The 18188-nt window shown below is 37.4% G+C and overlaps 1 protein-coding gene across 1 annotated transcript in view; it reads left to right on the forward strand.

The window, feature by feature from the left end:
• The window catches only part of LOC100524098 (olfactory receptor 151-like), a 140651-nt gene extending 123004 nt beyond the window's left edge, over positions 1-17647 (forward strand). Inside the window, exon 2 of the mRNA XM_021063057.1 lies at positions 16634-17647. Within this exon, the coding sequence (XP_020918716.1) occupies positions 16653-17576 (924 nt within the window). The 5' untranslated portion in view covers positions 16634-16652 and the 3' untranslated portion in view covers positions 17577-17647. The remainder of the gene's footprint in view (positions 1-16633) is intronic.

An 18188-nucleotide genomic window follows, 5' to 3' on the forward strand; every position in this document is an offset into this window, starting at 1 on the left:
AGAGGCGAGGTCTCAGTGCCCAGCCCCCACCCAGGCGTCCCCGGCCCCCTCTCGGGGACTAACCTTCAGAGGCGAGGTCTCGGTGCCCAGCCCCCACCCAGTCGTCCCCCGGCCCTTTCCCGGGGACTAACCTCTGGAGCCGAGGATTCGGTGCCCAGCCCCCACCCAGGCGTCTCAATTTTTGGTGACTGTGCCCTTGGTTCAGATGGTCCGTTGGGTTCTTGATCGGCTTTTCCGTACTCCAACTTACTGCTACACTCTTCTCTGCATCTGGAGATTCCTCCGGTTCGTTTGATCTTTCGCCCGGTAGGTGACTTTCCAGGGTGCGGGATCCCTTTCTTCCTCCGCAGTTCCCTTTCGGGAGTGCCCGTCCGCTCGGATTCACCTTCTCTCACTCTCCTCTTTTCTCCCGTTCTGCCCAATAATGTCACGAACTTCTTGCCGTTATTGGAGTTTAGGTTCCTCTGCCAGCGATTGGTTGCTGTTCTGTGCAAGTCATTTATTCTGTAGATGTGCTTTTTTTGTTGTGTTTGTGGGAGAGGGCGAGCGTGTCCTCCTACTCCTCCGCCATCTTGTCCTCCTCTCTCATGGTAGTTTTGATTTGCATTTCTCTGATAATCAGTGATGTTGAGCATTTTTTCATGTGCTTGTTGACCACCTCTACGTCTCCTTTGGAGAAATGTCTATTCAGGTCTTTTGCCTATTTTTCCATTGGGTTGTTGGCTCATTTGCTGTTGAGTTGTATAAGTTGTTTCTATATTTTAGACATTAAGCCCTTGTCAGTTGCATTGTTTGAGACTATTTTCTCCCATTCCATAAGTTGTCTTCTTGGGTTTTTTTGTTTGTTTGTTTTTATGGTTTCCTTTGCTGTGCAAAAGCTTGTCAGTTTGATTAGGTCCCATTGGTTTATTTTTGCTCTTATTTCTATTGCTTTGGGAGACTGACCTGAGAAAACATTTGTAAGGTTGACGTCAGAGAATGTTTTGCCTATGTTCTCTTCCAGGAGTTTGACGGTGTCTTGTCTTACATTTAAGCCTTTAAGCCATTTTGCATTTATTTTTGTGCCTGGTGTGAGGGTGTGTTCCAGGTTCACTGATTTGCATGCAGCTGCCCAGGTTTCCCAGCAATACTTGCTGAAAACACTGTCTTTTTCCCATTTTATGCTCTTGCCTCCCTTGTCAAAGATTAATTGACCATAGGTGTCTGGGTTTATTTCTGGATTCCCTCTTCTGTTCCATTGGTCCGTCTGTCTGTTTTGGTACCCGTACCACACTGTCCTGATGACTGTGGCTTTGTAATATTGCCTGAAGTCTGGGAGAGTTATGCCTCCTGCTTGGTTTTTGTTCCTCAGGATTGCTGTGGCAATTCTGGGTCTTTTGTGGTTCCGTATAAAATTTTGGATTGTTTGTTCTAGTTCTGTGAAAAATGTCATGGGTTATTTGATAGGGATTGCCTTGAATCTGGAGATTGCTTTGGGTAGTATGGCCATTTTTACAATATTAATTTTTCCAACCCAGGAGTGTGGAATATCTTTTCATTTCTTTGAATCCTCTTTAATTTTCTTGGTTAATGTTTTCTAGTTCTCAGCATCTATGTCTTTCACCTCCTTGGTCATGTGTACTCCCAGGTATTTGATTTTGGGGGGGGGGGAACACGCACATCTTGGTTGTATCATTTTTAACAAAAAGATATACTTCCATATCTCACTACATTTTCTTTCTTTCTTTTCTTTTCTTTTTTTTTTCTTTTTTTTTTTTGTCTTTTTGCCTTTTCTGGGGCTGCTCCCTCAGTGTATGGAGGTTCCAAGGCTAGGGGTCTCATTGGAGCTGTAGCTGCCGGCCTACACGAGAACCACAGCAACATGGGATCCAAGCCGCGTCTGCAACCTACACCACACAGCTCACAGCAACACCTGATCCGCAACCCACTAAGCAAGGCCATGGATCAAACCCGCAACCTCATGGTTCCTAGTCGGATTCATTAACCACTAAGCCACAACGGGAACTCCTACATTTTCTTAATATAAAACACTCCACTCATTCTGGAAAATTTCCCTTGATGCATCCTGTTAATCTCATTCCCCCTGAGACAGCTACTAGTCAGATTTTTTTTTTTTGCCTTAAATTAGCTATCTATCTTCTATAACTTCATGAAATGAATCATACATTTTGTCGGCTTTGATCTGGCTCCTTTTTTACTCAGCATAATTTCTGTAGATCATATGGTAGACCTATGTTTAATTGTTTGGGGAAACTCCATATTATTTTCCACAGTGACTGAACAAGTTTCATTCCCACCAACAGTGTACAAGGGTTCCCTTTTTGCTGCATTCTTGCCAACACTTGCTACATCTTGTCTTCTTGATGATAGCATGGTAACAGATGTGAGATGGTGTCTCATTATGGTTTTGTTTGCGTTTCAGTATTTTAAACACATTATCCCATTGTTCTTTGGTTTGCATTGTTTATGACAAGAAGTTAGCCATAATGCTAATTTTTAGTCCTCTATGAAATTTGTCTTTATTATCTGGTTAGTTGACTTTTTTAAAACATTGATTCTAAACATTAAAATGTTAAACTAACCAGGTATCAATTTGATTATGATAATACTTGGTGTAATTTTCTTTGTGTTTGTTCTGCTTGGGGTTCATTGATCTCCTGTGGGTCCATTTTTTTCTTTAAAATTGGTAATTCTCAGCCATCATTAATTTCACTGTTTTCTCTGATCTATCCCACTTTTCTCTCTTTTGGTCCAATTAAGGTACATTAGACCAAGTAATATTGCACCTCAGAACTCTGAAGCTCTGTTTTTATTTAATCCTTCCTCTCTTCCTCCCTCTTTTTCTCTCTCTCTCTGGCACACTTTCAAATAGTGTCTCTCGTTAGATAGTCAAGTTCTCTGATTATTTCTTCGATAATGTCTATTGTTCTCAAAGTCATCTGGTAATTTTTCTTTTCAGATAAAGCATTTTCAGCTCTACATGTTCTATTTGGTTTTCTTTAATACTTTACTTTTTTTACTTTACATAAAAAATATAAAGTATATCCATTTTATCCATATTTGGATATAATGTATATATCTGTTATATCTATATTTTCCATAAAACCTTGGAGCATATGTATAATGGCTTTTTAAAGTTCTTTATTCCAACATTTTTATTACTTCTTATATATTTCTATTAAATGATTTTGCCCTGGTTGTGTTAACATTTTCCTATTTTCTGGAATATCTACTAATTTTTTATTGGATTCCAAACATTGTGATTCTAACATTGTTGAGTGTCTGGGTTTTCTTGTTCTCCTTTAAAATTCTTAAGGATTTTTTAATAGCAGTTAGGTCAAACATATAAGCATAAGATTTTTATTAATTAAATTTATTTTTATTAAGGTATAGTTGATTATTTACAGTGTCAAGTCCATTTCTGCTGTACAGTATAGTGACTGAGCTTAATCTCTTTGAAGTTTGTTTCTTTTTTTAATTACTCAATGAATTTTATTACATTTATAGCTGTATAAAATCATCACAACCAAATTTTATAACATTTCCATCCCAAGCCCTCAGTGCATCCCCCCACCCTGAAGTTTGTTTCTAAGATTTGTTAAAGCAGGTCTAATTTAGAGTTGGGCAAATTTAGTCCTACTCCTAAATTATTACCTACCTGGATCCTGTACTGAATGTCCTGGATGTTTCTTCAGATGTTACTAAGCTGGATAGTGGAAATTCAGACATCTCCAGGCCTTGTATGAGTTCTGGGAATTGTTCAGCTTCCAAACCAGCAGTGGCTATTATTAACTTAGCCTCCTGGAATTTCAGCCTACACAGATACAGTTTAGCATTTAGCAAAAAAAAAAAAAAAAAAAAAACAAGGGGGACCGTATTCATATTTCTGGAGCTCTTTCTCTGACAAATTCAAGTCCTCTTCCCCATAAATTTGAGATTACTCAGCCTCCTGAGTTCTCATCTCTGCTTCCACACTCAGTGACAATTTTGTGCTCTGCTTGGGTCACCCCTCTGGTGGTAGTGTCTAGACAGAGCCTCCAAAATGTAAACTCAGGCAATTAAGAGACTTAACCTGATTTGTTTCTCTTCCATCACAAATAGCAGTCCAGAGATGCCTGTTGTCAGATGACTAAAGAGTAATTACATCTATTTTTCCAGTGTTTTGGTTTATGGTAGGAAAATAAGTCTGGTGTTAATTATTCATAGCTGCATGTGGAAGTCTTTATCTTTTTAGTTTTCACTGAATTTTAGTGACTGCTAAATATTGGAAACAGAAAGAAAGGCCAATAGAAGTCAAGGAAAAATATGCATGAGAAAATATGCCTGAAACAAAGCAGTAGGTATTGCCATCATTAATTAAAGAACATATTTAACATAGTCAAAATATTAAATATATTCTTTAAGAATTTATCTTCTGAATATATTTTTCTTATGTGTATACATAAGAATATATACATACTCTAATAATATATGAATATAATAATAAATAAATTTACTTAACATAATAAATAAAAATACGTCAAATGAATATATTCTTCTAAATATATACAAAAAAGAATGCCGTATGTAATTCTGGGAAAAGTTAGCTCTATTTGTTTTCTGTTTTTCTCCCCCAATACTCCTTAAAATATTCAGTGTGAAACCACAAAGTCGTGGACGATGTCCATAACAAAAATAAATGTCCAGGTCCCTGAGTTACAAAATGCCAGCAGATGCGAATAAACCAATAAAAATTATAAAATCTGCATGTAACTAATAATTGTGCAATATAAAATTGAAAAAGTAAGATGGTATCAGACAAACTTGAGATTTCCCCAAATGACTAAAAATTACAGGAAAGTTTATCATGCCAGCTTGAAACTAGCAGCAGAACTGGGAGAAATTTAATTCACTCCAACGGTAGGTGGGTTTAAGAGTTCTAAGATAATGTCTGAAGGGGCTGCATCATTTTCTGCTTCTTGAATCTCAAATCTAGTCATCCAGAACTCTTCTCCAGAACAAGGTCCCACATTGATAAGAAATTTCTGGGAAGGTAATCCTAACTACAAAGCACAAGGACTTAAAATGAGCCAAAGTATCTACGTTTTCACATCCCATATAAAGCTATTATATGAAAAATATGTATGTGAGGTAGAAAAACTTCCCCGGGAAGAAACAGGGAACGGAAAAACAACTCACCCCAAAAAAGAAAAAAAAATCAAAGCATGACCAAAAGACATGACTACAAAATACAGAAACACTGTCCTTGTATTTCAAAATGCACTGAAATAATTTAGAAAATACTACAAGTTATTAAAGAACAATATACATCAAAATGTATTTTACAACTCATAAATTAAGCAACAGAACTCAAGAGATAACTAGAAATTAAAGGAAAATATTTTAGAAATGAAGACTAAGCTAGAAATAATAGAAGAGAAAGTAAGCACAATAATTAATATCTTAAGAGAAACTTATGTAAGAAAGGAGAGAAATTTAAGATCAAAAGAAAGGAAAAAGAATTCAGAATAAAACTTTAACTTCAAAGCTAGACAAAGATGATCCAGTATACTCTGAACAAAACAGAACAGAAACCCCAAAAGTTAGCAAAAGCAAGGAAACAAAACAAATGCTAAAAATTAGAGTTCACAAAAATTCTCCTGAACTTAAAAAAAGTAAGGGACTGATGTATTGAAAGGGAACACAGAATGTCAAAGAATACTGACTAGAATGAAAAACAGCTAACCATAAAATTATTGGACCTTAGAGAAAATGAAAAGAGCTCTCGAGCACCCAGGTAAAAAGACCATAAGGGGGGAAAAATCATATTATCATCACACATTGTTAACATATTTTATAGACAAAATGGAGTAATAGGTTTTAGAGACTCAAAAAACTAAATGTGAAACAATGATTAATTTTATGTAGCCAATCTGATTTCAAATATAAAAGCAGTGGAAACATTGCTATTAACTGATAAAAACTCAGGGGATCTTGTTGCCATGACTTTCCATAAGGAATCTACTAACCAAATTATTAAAGAGACACGAGTAGCATTAAGTATTTATTCACCTTTAAATCTAAGGGTGGTTGCCAGGGCTTGGGTATAGGGTAAATGGGGAGATGTTGGTCAAGTGTGTAAATTTTCAATTATAAGATGAATAAGTTCTGGGGATCTAATGTACACCATGGTGCCTATAGTTAATAATACTGTACTATACACTTAAAATTTGCTAAGACAATAGATTTTAAGTGTTCTCAGTAGAAAAAAAAGGGGGGTGTCTAGGTGAGGTGATGGATATGTTTATTTGCCTGATTGTGGTAATCATTTCAAAATATATATTATATCAAGTCATCACATTGTATACCTAAAAATATCACATGCATAACCTAGATGTATACAGTTTTTATTAGTACATCATATCTTACCAGGCTGCAGGGTACCTCTCCCAATAGAAGAAAAATTAACACACTTGGGAGGTAAAACATCTTTCTTAGTGCAAGTGCCAGAGCAATAAGTGCCAGACTAATTGCTCATTCAAGAAGATTCGTTCTCTGGATCAGCTGCATGCCAGAAGAAATTCCACCTATATATATAACATACCTGGCATCTCAATCTCAATGACCCATTTCTGTGACTGTGTTGGCTCCTTTGACTGGAAATGTATGTAAATATTGTAGCTTTCTGCTTGCTGATATTTATGTCTTGATTGCCGAAAACAAAGTATCTCCTAAGATTTCCAGGTAATATTTTTCTAGTTTTTCTCTACACAGGTACTCAATTATAGTTTTAAAGCAATTGTGTAAAATGAGAACAAAGCACCTTCTATGGATTCCCATTTGTACTGCAGACCTTATTTACATACTATTTTCCATCATATATCCCCCTTCTCTCAGTTCTTTTTCCCCACTTGCAAAGAAAGTATAGTTGTCCTTGTAATTCTGACTGTTGTCATAAGCAGCAGTTCTGAGATGGTGATTTGATAAAACTAGTGGTAAGATTTTTAGCAGCTAAGCTAGCAAGAGATTTGGGGATTATTTATAAATTAGCTAGAAGATTATAAATTTCTGTTGCCCACAATGTTCTATTCAATAGAGCAATCAAGAGGCAGGAACAAAAATCTCTGCTTTGTAAGTGATCTGTTTTATAAGGAACTTTGATTCCTGGTAATGATACATTTTTTGTGGATTTTCCATTCTTTATCATTTTAGGAGACTCAGATTTGAGGAAAGGAGACATGTAAGTGATCACTATCTAGATGAAATTCGTTTATCTCTTTTTTTTAATTGAAATACAATTAAAAATTCTGTTACCGGTTACTAAGAAGTAAAATATTCTCGCTGTCAATAATTTAAGGTACAAAGTTTATGATAATGCAGACTTCCTTCTCTCCATTACCACAAGGAATGCAAGTAATATTTTGTTCCTAAACAAATGAGTCAGTTTCTTTTAATGCACCACAGAAAAAGCAGATTACAAACCAACAAGCAGATACAAACCAAACTTATATGTTCACTTTGAGTTTTTAAAAAATACATATATATTAGTAGATATACCTGTAAATATATATATTCAGAGAAAAAGATCTGGTAAAATATACATAGCAGTTAAATTCTTGGTTGTTAGAATATGATGATTTTATTTTTCCAGTCTGTTTACTTTTCTGCAATGCAGATATACTGTTTGTATGATTTTTTTAATGTTTTTGGAAATATAGTAATAAGATAGCTCCTTGGCCTTAATGTATTAAATTAAATTTACTTAAAGTATAAAAATAAAGTGAAACAGAAGTTCCTGTAGTGGCTCAGTAGAAATGAATCTGACTGGTATCCATGAGGATGTGGGTTCCATCCCTGACCCAGGGATCCAGCATTGCAGTGAACTGTGGTATAGGTCGTGGGTCAGGCTTAGATCCCGTGTTGCTGTGGCTATGGTGTAGGCCAGCAGCTGTAGCTCCAGTGACCCCTAGCCTGGGAACTTCCATATGCTGTGGGTACAGCCCTAAAAAGCAAAAGCAAAAAAATAAAAAATAAAAAAGTGCCACAAAAAGATTAGTTACAGCAAGACAGCATGGTATGGTGGAGAACAAAACAGACTGATGGTGACAAATCCTGCATTCTGGGCCCAGTTCTGCTTTTCACTAACCACTTGACCTTGGGTCAGTTGTGCAACCAGAGTATCAGTTTCCTGGAGCAGGGGTTTGCAGATGTTTCCAGAAAGGACCAGAAAGTGAATATCTTGGGCTCTGTAGTCCATAAGATCTCTATTGCCACTACCCAACTCTGCCATTCTAGCAGGAAAGCATCATTAACAAGGTATAAAGGAATGAACATGGCTTTGCTCCAACAAAACTTTATCACAAAAGCAAGCACTGGGCTGGATTTGACTGGATTGCCAATCCCTGTCCTAGAGAGTAGCATCTCTCTCTCTTTTTTTTTTTTTTTTTTTTTTCCGTATGCCCTCTTCTTACTAAGAAATGAAGAGTAAATCTCAATATTGTGCAGCCACAATGTTGCCATAGAGCCATAGTTATGTGGATTTATAAGCCTATAAACCAGAGGAAAGGAAAGAGTATAGATTCAGAGACAGCAAAATGAGTTTTGAGTTCAAGTCTCCATTAGTAAGTTCTGTGACATTTAAGGAAGTCTTAAAATTTCAGCACTTCAGCCTGAATCAAACATAATGTTGTGGGTCAACTAGTCTTCAATTTAAAAAAAAAAAAAAAGGAGGGGGTTCCCGTCGTGGCTCAGTGGTTAACGAATCCAGCTGGGAACCGTGAGGTTGCGGGTTCAATCCCTGCCCTTGCTCAGTGGGTTAAGGATCTGGTGTTGCCCTGAGCTGTGGTGTAGGTAGCAGACGCAGCTCAGATCCCGCATTGCTGTGGCTCTGGTGTAGGCCGGTGGCTGCGGCTCTGATTGGACTCGTAGCCTGGGAACCTCCATATGCTATGGAAGCGGCAAAAGCAAAAAGACAAAAAAAAATTTTTTTAATTAAAAAAAGAAAAGAAAAGGAAAAAGTAAGGGAAAGGCAGTTTGACCTTAATCTAATATATTTGCTATCTAATATTTCAAGTCTTGAATAGTTATACTTTCTAATAAAACTTTATCAAATGAGTAAAAAAAAAAAATCTTAGCACTTTAAGTTTTCTGTCACTAAAATGGGGATAGTAATTCCTGCTGTAAATACATTCCCTCTCTCCACCAAGGATCTCAGAAGCAATACTTGAGACTGGTGACTGAAATAAATATGTATACAATAAAGGATTCTAAAAAATATTAGTAATTATTTGAAGAAAAAATTAAAATAGCAAGAGAATGTACATTTTTCAGCTTAGATATGTATCTCATAGATGGGATGTCTCTAAATATTATCTACATACATATTAGTGCATGCTTCCTGGAAACTATGTCTGTTATTTGTGTATTTCATCCCTATGAAAACAATAGTCATGGTTTGGTATTATGATCTGATGCTATAATTAATAATAATAGATATTGACCACTTATGATATGCAGTCCTCTCTGCTAGGGACTATGCATTGTGAGGTAGGTATTATTATTATTATTTCCAACTTACAGATGAGAATGCCTGGAAGTAAAAAGATTACATAACTTGCTTAAGATCATATATTAAAAGTCAGAGGTGGAATTTAACCCAGTTCTGTCTGACTTTTGAGTCTATACCTTTAACGACCACACTAAATGTCAAATATAATATTTAGACACAATTATATTTGTTCTATAAAAATATGAGCTGCATTAGTGCCACCAGTAAAAAATATAAGGGAGCACAATATTTTAATCAATTTTTATTTTTAAAAGATAATACATGTATAGTTTAAAACTCATATGCTACCAAAAAGGTAATAATAAAAATTAACAGTTACCTTCATCAAGCATTCCCATGCCCCCTCTGCTGCACAGAGAAAATAACTTTCTTTTTTTTTTTTTTTTGTCTTTTTGTATTTTCTAGGGCTGCACCCATGGCATATGGAGGTTCCCAGGCTAGGGGTCTAATTGGAGCTGTAGCCACCGGCCTATGCCACAGGCACAGCAACACAAGATCCAAGCCTTGTTTGCAACCTACACCACAGCTCACAGCAATGCCAGATCCTTAACCCACTGAGTGAGGCTAGGGATCGAACCCGCAATTTCATAGTTCCTAGCTGGATTCATTAACCACTGAGCCACGACGGGAACTCTATCCATACAAATTTGAAAATATTTTGTTCTAGTCCTATGAAGAATGTCATGGTAATTTGATAGTGATTCCATTGAATCTGTAGATTGTCTTGGGTAGTATATTCATTTTGACAATATTGATTCTTCCAATCCAAGAGCATGGTATGTCTTTCCATCTGTTTGTGTCAGCTTTGGTTTTCTTTATTAGCATCTTGTAGTTTTCAGAGTACAGGTCTGGCAACAACAAACCAAAAAGCTATAATGGACATGCACAAAAAAGAAAAAACAATCTAAATGGAACACTGAAAGATAGTCGACAAATACAAGCGAAAACAGAAAAGAAAGGGAAGAAAAAAGACCCAAAATAACAATCCAACAATTAAGAAAATGGTAATAAGTACATACCTATCCATAATTACCTTGAATGTAAGTGGATTAAATGCTCCAACTAAAAGACACAGACTAGCTGAATGGATATAAAGACAAGACCCATATATATGCTGTTTATCAGAGACCCACTTCAGATCTTAGGACACATGCAGCCTTAAAAGTGAGGGAATGGAAGAAGGTATTACATGCAAATGGAAGTCATAGAAAATCAGGAGTAGCAATACTCATATCAGACAAAGTCACTTTAAAATATAAGGCCACAGAAGACAAAGAAGGACACTACATAATGATCAAAGGATCAATCCAATAAGAAGATATAACAATTGTAAATATATATATACACCCAACATAGGAGCACCACAATATATAAGGCAACTGCTAACAACCATAAAAGGAGAAATTGATAGCAACACAATAACAGTGAGGACTTTAACACCCCACTTACATCAGTGGACAGATCATCCAGGCAGAAAATCAGCAAGGAAACACAGGCCTTAAGTGACACCCTATACCAGATGGATTTAACTGATATTTATGGAACATTCCATCCCAAAGCAGCAAAATATACATTATTCTCAAGTGTACATGGAATATTCTCCAGGACAGATCGCATCTTGGGCCACAGATCAAGCCTCTGTAAATTTTATTTTATTTTTTTTATTCTTATTTCCCCCAACACATTTTTTTTCCACTGTATAGCATGGGGACCCAGTTACACATACATGGATGCCTCTGTAAATTTTAAAAAGTTAAAATTATCTAAAGCATTTTCTCTGACCACAATGCTATGAGACTGGAAATGAACTGGGGCGGGGGGGTGGGGGAAGACAGGGAAAACACAAACTCCTGGAAGCTAAACAATATGCTACTAAATAACCAATGGATCATTGAAGAAATAAATGGGGAAATCAAAAGATACTTCAAGACAAATGACAATGAAGATAAGACAAACCAAAAGCTAAGGAACCCAGCAAAAGCTGTTCTGAGAGGGAAGTTTATAGCAATACAGTCAGGAATCAAGAAAAAACTCAAATAAACAACCTAACCTTGGACCTAAAACATCTAGAAAAGGAAAAACAAAGACACTCACTAACTATTAAGTACTATAAATATGTTGTAAAATCTTCTGATTGAAACATTCTTACTAAAATGAGAAACTCAGAAGAAACAGCTCCAGGGAAAGAGAGATTATTTCTGCTTGGAAATGTGGCATTTGGGATGATAGTGGACAGAAACAGATGGCTATTTAGGTGTAGCATTTAGGAAAAATATTTGATGTAAAGATATAGATTGGAGAGCCCACTGAAGTGAAGGGAGAATTTACCTTAAATCAAAGGAGCTGATATCTAAATGTACCATCCCATTGTAAAAGTAAGTATCCTTCCATCCACCAAAGGGTAATTCAAGGAATAAAACAGTTCCTCTACAAACCAAATGAGCAGTCATCCACTCAACATTGCATGTAATAAGGCTTATGAGAATAAATTGATTATCAATAAACCTGAAAGCTTTCCAAACTAGTTTCTAGTTTTCTTTTGAAGCAAAAAGGGACTCTATATATATAGAGTATGGCAAATCAAATCCTAAATCTATTTTTATATTTGATATCAATCCCTTGAGAATCTTGTCAACAACCAGAAAAGAGTATCTAATTAGAGAGGAAACCAAAAAATATCTAGAGACACATGGTGATGAAAACATAATTATCCAAAACTTATAGGATGCAGCAAAACAATTCTAAGAGGGAAGTTTATAGCAATAAAGCCTACCTCCGGAATCAAGAAAATATCAAATAAATAACCTAACCTTACAGCTAAAGCAACTACAGAAAGAAGAACAAACAAAATCCAAAGTTAGGAGAAAGAAAGAAATCATACAAATCAGAGCAGAAATAAATGAAATAGAGACAATGAAAACACTGGAGAAGATCAGTGAAGTCAAAAGTTGGTTCTTTCAGTTCTCCAAAGACATACAGATGGCTGAGAAACACATGAAAAGATGTTCAGCGTCACTCATTATTAGAGAAATGCAAATCAAAACCACGATGAGGTACCACCTTACACCAGCCAGAATGGCCATCATCAAAAAGTCTATAAACAATAAGTGCTGGAGAGGGTGTGGATAAAAAGAAACCCTAGTACACTGTTAGTGTGATTGTAAATTGGTGCAACCACTGTGGAAAGCAGTATGGAGATTCCTCAGAAAACTAAACATAGAACCACCATTTGACCCAGCAATCCCACTCCTGAGCATCTATCCAGAGAAAACCATGACTCGCAAAGACACATGTAATCTAATGTTCATTGCAGCACTATTTACAATAGCCAAAACATGGAAACAACCTAAATGTCCATTGACAGAGGAGTGGATCAAGAAGAGATGGTACATATACACAATGGAATATTACTCAGCCATTAAAAAGAACGAAATACCAGCATTTTTAGCAACATGGATGGACCTAGAAACTATCATGCTAAAGTGAAGTCAGCCATACAATGAGACACCAACATCAAATGCTTTCACTGACATGTGGAATCTGAAAAAAGGACAGACAGAACTTCTTTGCAGAACAGATGCTGACTCACAGACATTGAAAAACTTAGGGTCTCTGGAGGAGACAGTTTGGGGGGTGGGGGGATGTGCTTGGGCTGTGGGATGGAAATCCTGTGAAATCAGATTGTTATGATCATTATACAATTACAGATGTGATAAATTCATTTGAGAAAGAAAAAAAAAGTTGGTTCTTTGAAAAAAATCAATGGTATTAATAAACCTTTAGCCAAACCCATCAAGAAAAGGAGGGAAAAGGAGTGGAAAGGACCAGGAGTTTTGGGTTAGTAGAGGCAAACTATTGCATTTGGAATGGAGAAGCAATGAGATTCTGCCATATAGCCCAAGGAACTATATCTGATCAGTTGTGATGGAACATGATGGAAGATAACGTGGGGGAAAAAAGGATGTGTATATAAAACTGGGTCATTTTGGTGTACAGCAGAAATTAAAGAACATTGTAAATCTATGATAAAATTTTTTTTCATTAAATCAAAAGAATTAGAATTGAAAAAAGTTACAGCTGACACCACAGAAATACAAAGGATCATGAGAGACTACAATAAGCAACAATATGCCAATAAAATGGACAACGTAGAAGAAATGGACATATTCTTAGAAAAAGTACAATCTCCAAAGACTGGACCAGAAAGAAATAGAAAATATGAACAGACCAAGTACTACTACTGAAATTGAATCAGTCGTTTTAAAACTTTCAACAAACAAAAGTCCAGGACCAGATGGCTTCACAGGTGAATTCTACCAAGTATTTAGAGGAGTTAACACCTATCCTTCTGAAGCTATTCCAAAAAGTCACAGAGGAAGGAACACTTTTTAGCTCATTCTATGAGGCCAGTATCACTGATGACCATAGAGGCAAAAATCCTCAACAAAATGCTAGCAAACTGAATCCAACAATACATTTAAAGGATCATACACTATGACCAAGGGGGATTTATCCCAGGAATGAAAGAATGGTTCAGTGTTCACAAATCAATCAATGTGATACAACACATTAACAAACAGGAATAACAATCTCATTATCACCTCAACAGAAGAAGAAATAGCTTTTGATAAAGTTCATCATCCATTTCTTTTAAAAACTATCAATAAAGTGGCCATAGAGGGAATGTATCTCAACTTAATAAAAACCATATATGACAAACCCACAGCTAATATACTCAATTATGAAAAGCTGAAAGCATTCCCTCTAAGATCAAGAACAAGGCAAGAATGCACACTCTTGCCACCTTTATTCCACATAGTTTTGAAAGCCCTAACCAGAGAAATCACTGAAGAAAAAGAAATAAAAAGAGTTCCCATTGTGGCTCAGTAGGTTAAGAATCCAACTAGTATCTACAAGGGTTCAATCCCTGGCCTCTCTCAATGGGTTAAGGATCCAGCATTGCTGCAAGATGTGGCTTAGATCTGGTGTTGCCATGGCTGTGGTGTAGGCTGGCAGCTGCAGCTCCAGTTCTAACCCTAGCCTGGGAACTACCATATGCCACAAATGCACCCCCAAAAAGAAGAGGCAGAGGGGAAGGGAATCCAAATTGGAAAGAGAGAAGTAAAACTGTCACTATTTGCAGGACTTCCTTCTTTTGTTGTTTTTTTTTTTTCTTTTTTCTTTTTTTTAAATTTTTTAATTGTTATTTCCCCAATACAATTTTTCTACTGTACAGCACAGTGACCCAGTTACACATACATGTATACATTCTATTTTCTCACATTATCATGCTCCAAGGACTTACTTCTTAAGACCAACTTTAAATAGTCATTTCAAAATCCCAAAATTCCTTCCGAGGAGTCTCTTAGGCATCTATATATAATTACCCTCAGCTAAAAGTCTTTTCATAGTTGATCATAGGTTGACTCTAAAAACGGACAAGCAAGCAGTAATTTGGAAATAAACAGCATAGAAATATAAAAATGGTGAAGTAATAAGAAAGACTGTGATTATTCTAGAATAGAATTCTTCAGGTGAGGAGAGAAGGTGGCCAAGGATCATCTGGCCCCTAAGGACGCCAAGATTTAAAGAGGGGGATATGTATGCTAAGATATATAAAGAGGGGGATAAGGAAAAATGTCCACATCCGTTCAAATTATTTTGCTCTTGGTATGTTAGTGCACTGTATTCTGTTTCTGTTTCCACCCACTCCTATTCCTGATCCAAACTGAATGTTTCCTGAGTCCTTTTAACACTCAGGAGAGTGTAGAGCAGTCAGTATCAAGTGGTTTCTCAGGAGCTTTACTTTACTCAGAATAAACTGCATTCCATGCCAGTGTTTCAAGCTACAAAATTATTCTGGTTCCTATAAACACAAAACTTAAAAAAAATTGCTTTTTTTCAGGGCTACACCTGCAGAATATGGAGGTTCCCAGGCTAGGGGTCTAATCCGTGCTACAGCTGCCAGCCTGCACCATAGCCACAGCAACTTGGGATCCAAGCCACACCTGCAACCTATACCACAGCTCACTATGGCAACGCCAGATCCTTAAATCACTGAGCAAGGCCAGGGATCAAACCTGCAACTTCATGGTTCCTAGTCGGATTCACTTCTGCTGCGCCATGATGGGAACTCCAAAAAGAAAAATCTTTACTGCCTAACTCAACTTTGCCACCTGCCCAGAAACATAGAGCTCAAGGCCCAGAAAATGCCAGTAAATCCAAATTACTATAGGTAGGTGCCTAATATCATTATTTTTTAAATTTCCCCAGGTGATTATTATGTGTAACCAGAACTAAGAAAAATTATCCTAAGGCCTTCCCCAGGTGATTATTATGTGTAACCAGAACTAAGAAAAATTAGGACAAATTCCAGATGCCTAATGGAAATTTACATTTGTATAGCAACTGAATGTTTGGAAAATATCCCCATGCATATTATTCTATTATATTTTTTAGCTTTGGAAATTTAAATTATAATTCCATTTAATTCTCAAATGTGGAAATTGATTTGTCACTCAGAAATTGGCCGGGAATCTACCTACTGTATTACGTGGATTTGAGGAAAAGTGGCCTCGTATTTTCATTGTATGGGTAATATTTTGGGATTGCATGGATGTCAAGGGACTTTCTCTTTTTGGGACAAAGTTTAACTCCAAGCCTATACATAAAACACACTTGTAATGGGTTACTTGAGAATCATGAGGGTGGTAAAATCTTCAGAGGTGACCCTTTTTTCTCTACCTTCGTATTCTTCAAACTATGCCAAAATTGCATGTATCCTAGAAAGCATTAAAAAGAATGAAGAGACAAACAGAAAAAAGTGAGTCAAAGATCACTCACTCAGGAAAAGAAGCTGATACCTAGCCTCACCAGAAAGGCCCATACACAGTCATTTCTCAGTACCTGCAGGGGCTGCTACGCCAATGCTCAAGTGCCTTATGTAAAAAGACATAGTACAATGAAGACAGTCAGCTCTCTGTGCCCTCGATCCACAGTTGGTTGAATCCTGGGATGTGAAACCCATTGATACCAAGAGCCAATTGTATTTAGCCTTTCATAGGCTCTCCTTTCTTCTCTCCACAGGGTCCCCAACCAGAGGAGAATGGCTACAGAAAATCACTCTACAGTCACAGAGTTCATTCTTGGAGGTTTAACCAGTCGGCCAGAGCTCCAGCTCCCCCTCTTCCTCCTCTTTCTTGGGATCTACTCCATCACCATGCTAGGGAACCTGGGCATGGTCACACTGATTTGGCTGAGTGCTCAGCTTCACACCCCCATGTATTACTTCCTCAGCAATCTGTCACTCGTGGATCTCTGCTACTCTTCTGCCATTACACCAAAGATGCTAGTGAACTTTGTGTCAGAGAAGAACACCATCTCCTACGCAGGGTGCATGTTCCAGCTCTACCTCTTCATTGTGTTTGTCATTGCTGAGTGTTACATGCTGACAGTGATGGCCTATGACCGCTATGTCGCCATCTGCAGACCTCTGTTTTACAACACCATCATGTCTCATCAAGTCTGCTCCCTGCTGGTGGTCACCGTCTATGCCATAGCACTCATTGACTCAACCGTAGAGACTGACCTCATATTGAAACTCTCCTATTGTGAGCGCTTCATCAGTCATTACTTCTGTGATATTGTTCCCCTCATGAAGTTCTCCTGCTCTAACACCTATGATGTTGAGATGACAACTTTCTTTTTGGCTGGGCTTAACATCATTCATCCTGTCCAGCATCCTCGCATCTGCACCCTAGAGGGAAGATCCAAAGCCTTCAACACCTGTGGCTTCCATCTTGCAGCTACAGGATTATTTTATGGATCTGCCACATTCATGTACTTGAAACCCTCCACAGCCAGTTCCCTGGCCCAGGAGAACGTGGCCTCCGTGTTCTACACCACAATGATCCCCATGCTGAACCCCCTCATCTACAGCCTGAGGAATAAGGAAGTAAAAGCTGCCATGCATAAAACTCTGAGGAGAAAACTCATTGGGTATAAATATCATTATTCTTTCTCAGGTTGAAAAGTGGGATGTAAATATAGGGGAGGAGCCCCCTAAAAATTTACATACACATGAAGAGGGAACAGCCACTTCGCAGCACGACTGATAGAATGCATTTACTCATCTTTTTTTTTTTTTTTTTTTTTTTTTTTTTTGTCTTTTGTCTTTTTGTTGTTGTTGCTATTTCTTGGGCCGCTCCCGCGGCATATGGAGATGCCCAGGCTAGGGGTCGAATCGGAGCTGTAGCCACCAGCCTAAGCCAGAGCCACAGCAACGTGGGATCCGAGCCGCGTCTGCAACCTACACCACAGCTCACGGCAACGCCGGATCGTTAACCCACTGAGCAAGGGCAGGGACCGAACCCGCAACCTCATGGTTCCTAGTCGGATTCGTTAACCACTGCACCACGACGGGAACTCCTGCATTTACTCATCTTTTCTTCTCTTTCTCCATCTCACATCTCTAATGTCTTATTCTACTTGAATCTTGCTGAATCAAGGTCATGGTTTGTTTGTTTTTTTTCCTTTTGGGATTGGTTGTTCATTTGGTTGGTTTATCCTTTGCCTTCTGGTAAACCTGTATCTATCTTGATTATAATATAAATTTAGAACTTTCAGCAATGAGTTTAAGAGA

Source organism: Sus scrofa, chromosome 9, assembly GCF_000003025.6.
Source record: "Sus scrofa isolate TJ Tabasco breed Duroc chromosome 9, Sscrofa11.1, whole genome shotgun sequence".
Taxonomy (NCBI): Eukaryota; Metazoa; Chordata; class Mammalia; order Artiodactyla; family Suidae; genus Sus; species Sus scrofa.